Here is an 11,880-nt window from a genome sequence, read left to right on the forward strand (position 1 = left end):
AGCAACAAAAAAAAAAAAAAAAACATTTTAAAATAGGCGATTTCGTTTACCTTAGATTTTAGAAAACTACAGAAGCCGACCACGGGATAGGCGCATCAATTTCACCTTCATTATTTTTTAGTTTTTCATCAATACTTCCTTTTGAAGGTTTTATTAAATTTTATTTTCCCGTAAAAGGCTCCACTGTCCAGGAAATGTTAACAGGGGGGGGGGGGGGGAAGAGCGGCCGCTAATAAAATATATAGTCTATAGATAGGGGGGCTCTTTTGACAATTCATGCTTCGGCGACATTTTGAGGCTGCTGGTAGGCTGGAAGAAATTCTTAGTGTTTTACATAAAAATTAGTAAAACAATAACAATTACAGAATGAGCTTCTACTATCTTTAAGCAATAAATTAAATTTAACACCGTTACTTCGTGAAAGATACGGATGCATGTTTCCTTTTATATTGATATTTGTAGGCCTAATGTTAATGTTATTTAAAATAAATAGATTAAAATGTGAATTCAAAGATGATTCATTATCATTGTAGACATACTGGAGGTCTTTAATGAGACACGATAATTTAAAACTTATTACTTATTACTTAGACTTAGCAGGCCTAGGCCTCTTTCTGCATCCTGCCTTGCCCCTATACCTAAGTGTAGACCTACCTACCAATAGCGATATCACACTTTATCGATCCCTTTGTCCCTATTTTACGGAACAGAAACATTGTCATAATTCAGCATTAGAAGATAACAAAATAAAACAACGCGTTATAAATCGTTAACAAGCTAGAGATCTATATTAAACTTTAAATATAAAAACATTGTTTCGTTTATAGGGCTTTCATTTTGCGTTAATCGTCGGACAGACTGCGCATGTCAAGGTTTGGCTAGGCAGACACGTTACAACAAGGAAGGAAAATTTAATGTAAGGTTCCCAGTCAATTATACTTACATTTATTTAACAACAATCAAAATACATAAACTGCATGCATCTTAACTTCCCATATTAATATATCATTGGATAATAACCTCTATTGTCTAATTAAACAGATTTAGATCTAGTATAGAATTATAGTTAGTAAGGCATAGAGTTCTTGAGTCTTGAACTCTTGAGTCACTCTTTCACTTTGAGTTGACTCTTGAGAGACACTAAGGATTCAAGGAAGGAGTTTTTAGTGCTTCCCTCACTCACTGTTTAGTTTTTGCCTAGCCTAATAATAATTTACCAAAGCCAAGGCATTCAATGTCCAGACATCTATTCTAGTCAAGACTTCGAGATCTAGAGATTCTAGATAATAGATCTAGAAAATAGATATAATTCACGAACTAGGAGCCTATGCCCTGCTCAGCTGTATAATTGTAACTTAATGAAAGTGTTTATCTTATTTTTTTGTCTTGCAGAGCTTTCTTCAAGTTTCAACTGTAGATCTAAATAGTACTATCTAGATTTATATACTTTCTAGGTCTAAATACATGATATAGATCTAGAAGGGACATGTCCTTGAGAAAAAAAAACGAAGTGACTACGCGTCTCGCAAAGCGTGGCCCCTAAAGAATAGACTACGCGTCTCGCAGGTTTGATTTGCCATCTTGAAATTAATAAACCGGTAGTGATCTCCCCTAAACTTTCTCGAATATTCTTATATAAAACAACAGGGGATGGTAACTGGGGATATAGTTATGATTTTTAATCCATTTTAAATACTTAAACTTTTAAAAATAGAATAGAATCTCATAAAAAAAAACATTGCGCACCAAGCAAACGCCGAATAAAAACGCGTATAATAGTGCGCAATATTATTAGTACTTTAAAAATTTACATTAGTTTTTTGAGAAATCGGAAGTAGCGTAAATTACTACTTCCAGTCAACGGAAATTACTCAAAATTTAACAGAAGGTAGAGAATTAGATCTTTTTCTTACATGTGAAATTTCATTTATCTATCTGAAATAGTACTCAAGTTATAGGCTTTTAAAAAATTCAAAGTAGGAAAAGTACCACTTCCGGTTATCGGAAATCGCTCAAAAGTTGATACGGATCTACGATTTTGATAAAATACTTATATATGAAATTTCATCAACCTAGCTGTAACGGTACTCAAGTTATCGTGTTTACACACGGACAGACACACACACAGACACACACACACACAGACATACGGACAAGATTGCAAAATTATGTTTTTCCGTATCAGTGAGGTGTAAAACGTCGAGATTTGTAAAAATCTCGATTTTTTTTTTTTGCACGATTACAATACTTTCTCTATACTACGTATATACGAGAAAGTAAAAATGCTTATTTTTTAATTCTACACCACATCCGCTGTGGTTGAGTCAACAGTGTGTCAGCTGTAGTTTGAAGTTCATAGACCGAAGTTCAGAGTTCGAACCCGGGGTTAGCTAGTTTTTTTTTTTTTTTTTACATTTTTTTTTTATGTTGAAAATATGACGTAGACTATGATTCTTTTTTTTTAATAAAATTCCAACCATCGTCACTGGCGTGATTGCTTGCCTTACGTTTACTATCCAGTGAGTGGGAAAATCCCACCACGGCCCACGGTCGCGAGGTCACTGAGTTCAGCAGGCCTAAAGCATACGTCATAGACGTTCACACGAGATCGTCTGTCTTCACTTCTCTCTTCCTCCCACCCCCCCCCCCCCACCCCCTCTCCCCTCAAGCAAATTGAAATATTTTTTTTGAGTTCACATAGGATAAATAATATAGACTTAGATCTACTATCACGCATGCTAGTTAGCTAGGCCTAAAGGTTAAAGGACAGTTTGATTTAACTAGGTTGCTGCTAGAGTCTAGGACTATCATCTGGCCCATCTAACCTCACAAACTTTCCTTGACACTACACTGTACTGCTTTTTTTTTACAAGTACTATATCTAGACTCTTAGGTGTTGAAATAATATAAATACACTTAAACTCGATCTAGATCTATGTCAACATTAAATTGTTACCACAAAAAAAAAAAAAAATCGTTTTTTTTTAGATCGCGTGCCACCTAGGGTAAATATTAAGCGTAACGCGGAGCGAACTGCGCAAAGGCGGCCTTACGCGTAACGCGGAGCGAACCGCGCAAATGCGGCCAAAAAAAAAACCACGATTACTGAGTCACTCAAGTCACTGTCAAATAGAGCACACTCTACAAACAGGAATGACCTTTTTCTACTAGATCTAGTCTAATTCTACTTTAAGTAGGTTCTCTATAGATCTAGATCTTAGTTTGAGTTTTTAAATGGAGTCTTTTTTTAAAGACCGTTGGTTTAACATGAAATGACTGACATTTTCCTAGTGGTAAACATTTTGAAAAGTAATTCTACTGTCATCGGAATTTTGCTGAAAAAATCATTGGAAGTCATGCGTCCGGTGTGGACGCCATATTGTTAGCAACCGAGCCCCGCCTACAGATTAGCGAGCAATACTAAAAATACTTTCCCAGTGTTCAGTTAAATACAAAATGCATAGGTGCCTATATGAACAAAATTGTTCACACATAAAGCGCACAAAGCTGTTAACCATTTTTTAGCATGTCAATTTAAACTATCCTGTTGTTGTATCACTAATAGAAAATGAATAAGTGTGTATGTTTTTATTTTCTTTCTAGAGTTTAAAACATGAATAGACAAAGACATGGTGGTAGAGACAGACGTCCTAACTATGGAGGTATTGTGTAACATGAATAAAACGTTTATTGCTATATATCTATTTTTAAGAAAAATAATCTATAGAGAGAAAACTAACTTTAAACATCATTTGAAAATTTATTTAAAAAAAAATGTTTTTTACATCGTCTATTGACTTAAGACATTCTTAACTTAGTATTCTGTCAAGATGTCTATCTAATGTTTTAATTGTTGAATGTTTTAGTATTTGCTAATGTGTGATTTAAAGTAATGCTAACTCTAGTGTTGTCCAATGTAGCAGGTGATGGACTCCTTGGGGAAGGACCAGGTTTTGGTAATGCAATGTATGAACCTATGGTCAACAGTCAAATGAACCAGCTGATGCTTGCTCAACAGTTACTGCATCAACAAGCAGCTCTAGGTGGTGCTGGAGGTTTTGGTGGAGGAGGTGGTGAGCTAGGAGCAATAGGGGCCTTAGCTGGAGCCATGGGAAATATGCAGTTTCTACAGCAACAGCAAGGAATGGGTTATGGAGGAGGTATGGGAGGCAACATGGGAGGCATGAGGAATGATAGGAAACGTGTAGGAGGACAGGGCAGAGATTTAGACTTCAAAAGAAGACGCAGAGATTCTACTGGGGTGAGCCAATAACATGTTAGCTTGTTTACACTTTGATCTAAAAAAAATCACTAATAATTTTTTTTTTTCAAAAATCAAATATTGATTACCTATTTGTTTCTAAAAGTTTTAAGCTGCATTACATTTTCTCAGGATAAAAAAATACACGTTTACATCATCTTTCAGCCGTAGTGTAAGAGTTTCCTTATAAAGGCAATAGCTACAAAGCAAGTGTTGTTGGCCATAAATAATTCTTTAAAAAAACTCATTTCACAATTGACAATTTTTTTTCAAATAAGTTGGACAGTAATAAATATTTAGCATTTCTATGAAACAACACTCAAATATTTTGAAAAACATGTGCTTATAAATTATTTTTTAAATTCAATTGTTAATGTATGTGGTCCAGTATAATTGTACGTTTAATAAAATTGGGAACATTAAATAACTGTTCAAATTCAAGGACAGTTTGAACTAAGTGCTAAGTAGTTAAAGGATACTTCTCAAGTGTGTATGTTATTTATTGAAGATGAACTTTGAAGATATTAACCATATTGTAGGTAGGTTTGTTATCAACAGGTGTATTTACAAGTCCTTGACTTTGATTGTAGTAATATGAAGCTGCTACAAATGTTCCACCGGTAGCTTGTAGTTACTTCACATCTCAGATTGTCAAGGCTTTTATTCATGCTCATTTTATAGTACAGCTGAATACCTTCTCAGGTTGCATTTCAAAGTGTTCTTTATAAAATGCATTTTTCACCATTTGTTCAGTCCATCTTAATCTCCTCAAAATACTTTAGTACATTTCAGTGTAGATTGGCCCATTTCAATTCAAAATACTCATCTGTTGAGATTAAGATTTTGTATGCTGTCTAAGTTTGTACTACTTCAAATCACCTTTCCCTTCATTCGCCACCACTTGTTTTTTTTTCACTTCAACCTTGGATCTCCAGAGAGGTGGTGATCGGGATAGGTCTCGAGGCCGCGACAGCAACAGGAGCGGTGAGGGTCGAGATAGAAATCATTCTAGTCGTTGGGATTCAGGTAAAATCTTTTCTCCTTGCGGAAATACTGCTGCAATTTCTACATTGTCAGCATCAGCAGCAAATGATGGTTGTCTGCTGTCATTAAAAATTTTTTATTCTATTCTAAACTACTTTGCTTTCCTTATTCCTCCAGCCCTTTTCTAACCTTCAATAAGCACTTTTTAAGTGGGATGAATATAATCTTCAACGCTTGTTGAAAATAGCTTGGACGAAAGCAACAAATATTGTATTCAAATTTCATCATTATTAAACTTTGGGAAGCTTACCTCCAAGAGTTGTCTTTCATGTCTATCTTAAATATTTGCCACCAAGCTTGCTTTTATATATTTTGTTGCTTTTTTTCCAAAATTTACTATTGCATGTAATGGACATCCAACGAGGTGATGAAAATCTTTCCATCATTATTGTTGACATGGTTTAAAATCGTGATTTTATCAACTTTGCCTTCTTAGCTGCCATTTAAAAAATATTTTAAAAACTTAAGCCTGAAAAGCCTGAAATTTGATAATTTAAGAATTTAATATTTGTTTTAAAAGTTCCTAATGCAGAGAATTTTAAAATGTATTTTTGCATTTAAGGCTACATTTCTTTTTATTTCATCATGCCTAAATTATATCCTTGCCTTAAGTTTTACTTTAGGCAAACATTGGTTGGGTGTACAAAAACTTTTTGATAGATCTTCTATAATAAAATTTTACTTTTTAAACCACATGATCTTGTTATGCCATGTTTACTTACATTTCAGTAATAAAAAATATGTTTTAGGTTTTTTTGAAAAGACTAAAATGACAAATACATCCAATCTTTTTTCAACTCCAATAAAACCTCACAAAGAAGTTCTTTTAACCACATTGTTTTTAATAACACCACACAAGATTTTTTTGAAATATTTAATGGGCCTTTTAAGACTCTCCTTGTTGGTGTCCATTGTTAAAAGCGAAAAAAACTACTTATTCTTTTTTAAAATAATTGTAATACTGGTGTAATCACTAGCAATAGTTTGCTGGCAAAATTTTATGGATAGTTTTACATGTGTGTGCGCCTGTGTGCATCTTAATGGAATTTTCTCAAAAAGCAATCATTTTTATATTTGTCTAGCTCAAGTTAAATGCAACTCTTTCTTTTTTCTTTGAACTTCTTCACCGGCATTTACAAATGCTATGACTTATATTTTGTTCTCTAATGTGGACCAGAAACTTTTCCTGCATACAAGGCAACTAGTAGACAAAGTACCAGTTTCAGAAGAAAGGAAAAGTTGTGCATTAACAGAGACTACTGTTTATAGTTCAAATGATGTTTAAATGTGGGAGTGAATCATTACCAGACCTGCTAATCATTTTTAACTTTCAACATTGTATCCAAGTTTTTTCTTTTAGACTTAAATATATTGAAATATTTCATATTTCAAAAGTGGAAGCAGTTACTTTTGCTAACAATCCACTAAGTAGATGTTTAATTTTTCTTCTCAGACAAAGATAGGAATAGGGGTAGGGGAGAGGACTATGATCCAGCTGAGCCTACAGAAGATGAGGTTAGTATTGGTGTGCTAGTCAGTATTAGTTCATTGCAGTATGTAGTTCTCTATATTTCATTAATATTATAAAAATTATTATGTATGTTAGTATTTTAATTCCTAAAAATAATTGTATAACAGGAGGTAAAAGACAAGGACAGCAACTTGTATTGTCATGTATGCAATGTATCTGTATATGATGATGAAAGCTTTCGTCGTCACCTAAATGGGACCAAACATAATCAGCGCATGAATAGTGTATTGACAGTGCATCAGATGAAGAGCAATCAGCTGAAGAGTAGACTGAAAGCAGAGGAGCATCTACGAAAAATAGAAGGGAAGAGAGGAGGGTAACTAATTGTATTAATTTTTGACTTAACAAGGGTTTTTATATGATATTCACACATTTGTTCAAAAAGTTTTAAAGTGTGCTGAAAGAGTTCTAAAAAAATTTAAATGAAGTGTTTTATCAATACATTTGCCATAGCAGTTTGTTTTATTTTAGATAGCACTGCAATAGTACTTTTAAATCCATCTATTTGATTCACAGAAGTTATGACCCTAACTACTTCTGCAAGATTTGCAACAATAGTTTGACAATTCCATGGGAAAGACACAGATTTTCAAACATTCATAAGGTAAAGATTTTTTCCTTCAGTTTAGATCATCTTTACCTTTTCTAGGTGTTTTTTTATCAGTGCTCATAAGCAACAGGATTGTAATCACTTAACTGTTGATCTTTAGCAAAGACAGCTTCAAGTGAAGAGAGGTTGTGGGTGGTGCAATGTTCATGACTTCACCAACTTCACTGAAGTTCTGGAGCACAGGGAGACAGAAGAGCACAAGAAGGTATGGTATTATTCTTTATTCAAGGACCAGTTTGCATTACATTACATTATTTTATTGTTTACTAGTTGTCCCAGCCAGGCCCTGCACTGGCCTCTATGAAAAAACTATCCATCACCTGCTACATTGGACAACACTAGAATTAGCATTACTTGTGTGCTTATTAATCAGCATATGCCTGGCATTGCCGGGGTAAATGAGCACTTTTAATATTAGACAAATAAATTCGGCGGTGATGTGTCTTTATTATCCATTATCAATGATGTTATTATCTTTGTCTATTTTGTTTAACATTTGACTATCAATTCTATTTATCTACAACTAATGACATCCTTTGTGTGTACTTTTCATAAGTTTTATTTCTTCTGACTTATTACCATTATTTCTTCATAGAATCGTGTGACGTCATTCTATTTGCCTGTGAAAGTCCATTTCATCTTTATATATTAGATTCTTTATTTTTATATTTTAGAATGCTGAGCAATATGGCAAGAAAAAAGATGAGAAAGAACGTGGCAGATCTAGGAGTAGAAGCAGAGACCGGAGAGGAGAGGTAATATTTTGTATTGATTGCAATGTGAACTTTTTTAAAACTCCCAATTGGTGACATCACAATAGTATCAATGGGATGATTAACACAAATTTTGTTTTTATTAGAAGCACAGAAAGAGGAGCACGTCCCGTGACAGGTCTAGGAAGGAGAAAGAGAGAAAGCTCAAGGAGAAAGAGAAAGTGAGTTTGTTATTTTGAAGTTGACAAGTGTTTCACCAAAAGAAATTGAATATTTTTAATTTAGATATCTAGTTTTTTTGCAAAAAGTACAACATTTAGAAAGACCTGAAGCTTTTATCTGTACTGTTATAAACATAAAATATTCAAAAAACTTTTTTCTATTAAATTGAAATCGTTCAAAGCTGTATAATTTTGGTCATTGACAATAATATTGGATATTCACAAAAACGTTAGTTTCCTAATTTATTATCTGTGTTGTAAGTTATGAGCCATTAATACAATATTTTAGGAATATTGATTTTTTAAATGTAGTCTTAGTTATCAATGATAGAAGTATTGCTTTAAACCATGTTCTCAGAAAAAGAAAGAAGAAGATGAAGAGGATTTAACAATACCAGAATACAATGCTGAAACTTGTGTGGGTATGTATTCAGTTTAGTTTGATTTTATACTTTCTAATTTTATTCAAGATTTGGCAGTATCTTAACAGTGACATTTATTTATTTGAAGGATTATCTTACATTATTCCTGTGACTGGATTCTTCTGTAAATTATGCCATAAATTTTATAACAATGAAAAGTCTGCAAAAGGAGCCCATTGTCAAAGTGAAACACATTATGAAAAGTTCAAGGTTGGTTTTTTTTAAATTAAAAATGTATGGATTAGGTACTCAAAGTAAAGAAAATTAGGATTTGCTAAATGTTTTTACTTTCTTCCTTTTCTTCCTCACCTTATTTCTCTGATCAAAATTATTAGTGTATCATTAAAATTGTATCATTTTAAAGCTTAATTTAAGCTCTTAGTGTTGATTTTTTACTGGTAAAGAAATGAAAAAATTGTATATCTATGGTATCATTTTTTAGCAGCTTAAAACCAGTTTTTATTCCTACCCTATTCTAAATTTTTGCACTTGTTTACTATCTTAGGTATAAACTGTATAATTAGTGTAATATGTCAAGAGTGAATGACTTCTTGTCTCATTTAAAATTAATGCACATTATTTGAATGCTTAATAATATAGCTAAAACACTAAACGACACTAATGTGTGCGATTAAAGGCATGTTTTTCTTTTTTGCCAACACTATCAGCTGGTATTTTAAAAAAAAAAACAACAGAAAGTTCTATTCTATTTAGACCTCGGAAATGTTGAGATATAATTAAAACAATTTAAATATTGAAGTTTTGCTACATGTTTGATAAAAAATGGTTTTTCAATCACTTTATTTTATACTAGTTATCCACATTCTTAAAATAAAAAGTACTATGGGAAAAAGACATTATTGTGTGGTGGATTAGAAAAATCAGTTTGGAGTACCTATGTTTTTACATTATACAAACCATACAAAAATGAATGTGGGCCTCCTGATGAATAAAATAAATGTTTCCAAATGTAATTGCTGATAGATGACTGTCAGCTAAAGTTTGTTTTTTTAACCGTCACTATATTTACCAATTTTCCCCTTAGTTGGCCACTGAAGCAAAAATAGCTGCTCGTGAAAAGAGAAGGGCTGAAGAAGCTGCTGCAGAGGCTGAGAAAAAAGCCAATGAGGAAGCTCTGAAGGAAAGTGGGGGAGATGCTGTTGAACAGGAATTAAAAGAAGAAATAGATGGTGATAAAGATTTAAATAAAGATGATGATGACGAAGATTATGACGATGAGCTTCCATTGGAAGATGAGGATGATGATGGTGGTTTAGTTAAAGATGATGACTTTGGGATGTTGGATGATGATGAGCCAAGCTCCACCAGCCACAATGCTACCACAGGTGACTCTCTCCTTGAGGACACAAATGCTAATTCCAGTTTTGTCTACATGTCTGGAGAACTAGCTGAAGCACACCTGGAACTTCAAAAACAGGAACAATCTAGCACCCAAGGTACTCTTCACATGCCTACTCATACCACATATTTTCTTTCTATCATTAAACTGTCTCTGTTATTTACATTTTCTAGCTTTAAAACATGTTTTAAATATGTGTTTGATCTTACACTGAGGTAATTTAATTCAGCACCAGCAACCACAGAAGTAACAAGTGATGATGATGAACAGTTAAAGGAGTCTGAGGAACCAGCTAAGGTAGATGAGGATCCATGCATGGATCTATCTGGTGAAGGGGAGGAGAAAGAAGAGGAAAGTGTAACTGCTAATACAGAGGAGGATGTTAGTCAATTGACTTCCACACCTGTTGAGACTACCAAGCCTGCTGGTAAAGGTAGAGGGGGTGGCACTGCCAGGAGAGGCCGTGGACGTGGTAAAGCTAAGAAATAGATTGGGGCGCTTCATAAATTATATCATTTTTTATACACTAGTTGACTGCAGACACCTGTTCAAAACTTACTCTATAAAACACAAAGAATATTATGTGGATAATGCCTTCAGGTATTGCAGAGCACAAACAAATTTATGTATTATCTACTTTAATACTTGCTTTAGTAATGAATTCATTTTTTTTGTGCAAATTTTTTTTAAACATTGTAAATGTTTTCTTTAGGTGGTTATAAACTTTTTTCAAGTGATCTTTTTAAAGGTGTGTTGTATTTTATGTTCTTGATAATCAATGTTCAGAAATAGGCTATTGTTAAGTTTTAAACTTTAATAAATGAATTCTAGCCCTAATATCAGATGACACTTGAACATGGTTTATTTGAAATCAAAATTTAACCCTGTTAATAGATGATTCACTGTAAATATTTCATAGCTCATATCAAATGTTTATACATTTGTTTACTTAAGTACTTCACTTCAATTTTATCCATTTTGTTGGACTCTACCCACTGCTTTGTTTTAATTTTCACTTGTAAGCTTTGATACCATTAGTTGATGTTGATAGAGCAGATACAGCCATTAGTCAGGGGAGGATGTGTGGGATCGTTATGTTTAGCTTTTTCCACCCCTTTTGTTTACATTCATTGTTTCTGATTAACTTTTTAATTAAGGCACATTGTTTTTAATTTAAAAAATATTTTTTAATTTAACAGCTACTGAATTTGAAATTTTATAAATTATTCAGCTTCTACTTATTTTATCCTTGATGTGCATGTTTTAAGCAGTATTCCATTTTTTATATTTGGTTAAATAACTAGGAAAGGTTGGTGTAATTTATTTTAAAACAATGTATAGAATTGCTTAGTAAACTTTGTTGTTGTTACTTAAGTAAATGATGCACATAAAGTGTAAGATGGGAGTTAACAGTTCTCCCAGTCCAGTGGCACTGTCCAGTATTAGATTTTATACTTTGTTCATTTACTTTCTAATTAAAATATTCTAAAATAGCTCTACAAAATTTTGTTACTTTGTGACAATAAATCTTTTGTACAAAAAAAAAATTGACTTCTATAGAATTTCTGAATGTAAAATTTCACTTGAGGTTTATTTACCCTTAGAGCTGGTGTTAGATATCTCCTTGTTTGACTTGCTTCTAATAAAAACTATTGAACAAACAAATTTGTCATTAAGTAATTCAGGTATCTATCCCATAATGTTAGGTTTACACTTGC

At 33.0% G+C, this 11,880-nt stretch overlaps 1 protein-coding gene across 2 annotated transcripts; it reads left to right on the forward strand.

Moving 5' to 3' along the window:
* Nucleotides 1-848: 848 nt before the first annotated feature.
* On the forward strand, nt 849-11,781 carry LOC131937812 (glutamic acid-rich protein). Of its 2 annotated transcripts, none has more exons than XM_059295455.1 (14): nt 849-916; nt 3,604-3,662; nt 3,921-4,261; nt 5,197-5,287; nt 6,759-6,820; nt 6,944-7,152; nt 7,353-7,440; nt 7,547-7,651; nt 8,121-8,201; nt 8,306-8,380; nt 8,739-8,802; nt 8,891-9,012; nt 9,848-10,259; nt 10,392-11,781. In XM_059295455.1, exons 2-14 carry the CDS (start codon nt 3,614-3,616, stop codon nt 10,649-10,651), a joined length of 1,959 nt encoding a protein of 652 aa, XP_059151438.1. In that variant the 5' UTR covers nt 849-916; nt 3,604-3,613; the 3' UTR covers nt 10,652-11,781. The 2 variants fall into 2 exon arrangements, with proteins under 2 accessions (XP_059151438.1, XP_059151440.1); XM_059295457.1 differs by having other exon boundaries at nt 3,924-4,261.
* The last annotated feature ends 99 nt before the right edge of the window (nt 11,782-11,880 follow it).

This window comes from Physella acuta, unplaced genomic scaffold (genome assembly GCF_028476545.2).
Source record: "Physella acuta isolate Inbredline_101_S28 unplaced genomic scaffold, ASM2847654v3 ptg000223l, whole genome shotgun sequence".
NCBI lineage: Eukaryota > Metazoa > Mollusca > Gastropoda > Physidae > Physella > Physella acuta.

Excerpts from the sequence above, each read along its gene's own strand:
- LOC131937812 (XM_059295455.1), top strand. The coding sequence starts at position 3,614 with ATGAATAGACAAAGACATGGTGGTAGAGACAGACGTCCTAACTATGGA. Across the intron at positions 7,652-8,120 it reads AGACAGAAGAGCACAAGAAG|AATGCTGAGCAATATGGCAA; the intron begins GTATGGTATTAT and ends TTTATATTTTAG. Across the intron at positions 8,381-8,738 it reads AGCTCAAGGAGAAAGAGAAA|AAAAAGAAAGAAGAAGATGA; the intron begins GTGAGTTTGTTA and ends CCATGTTCTCAG.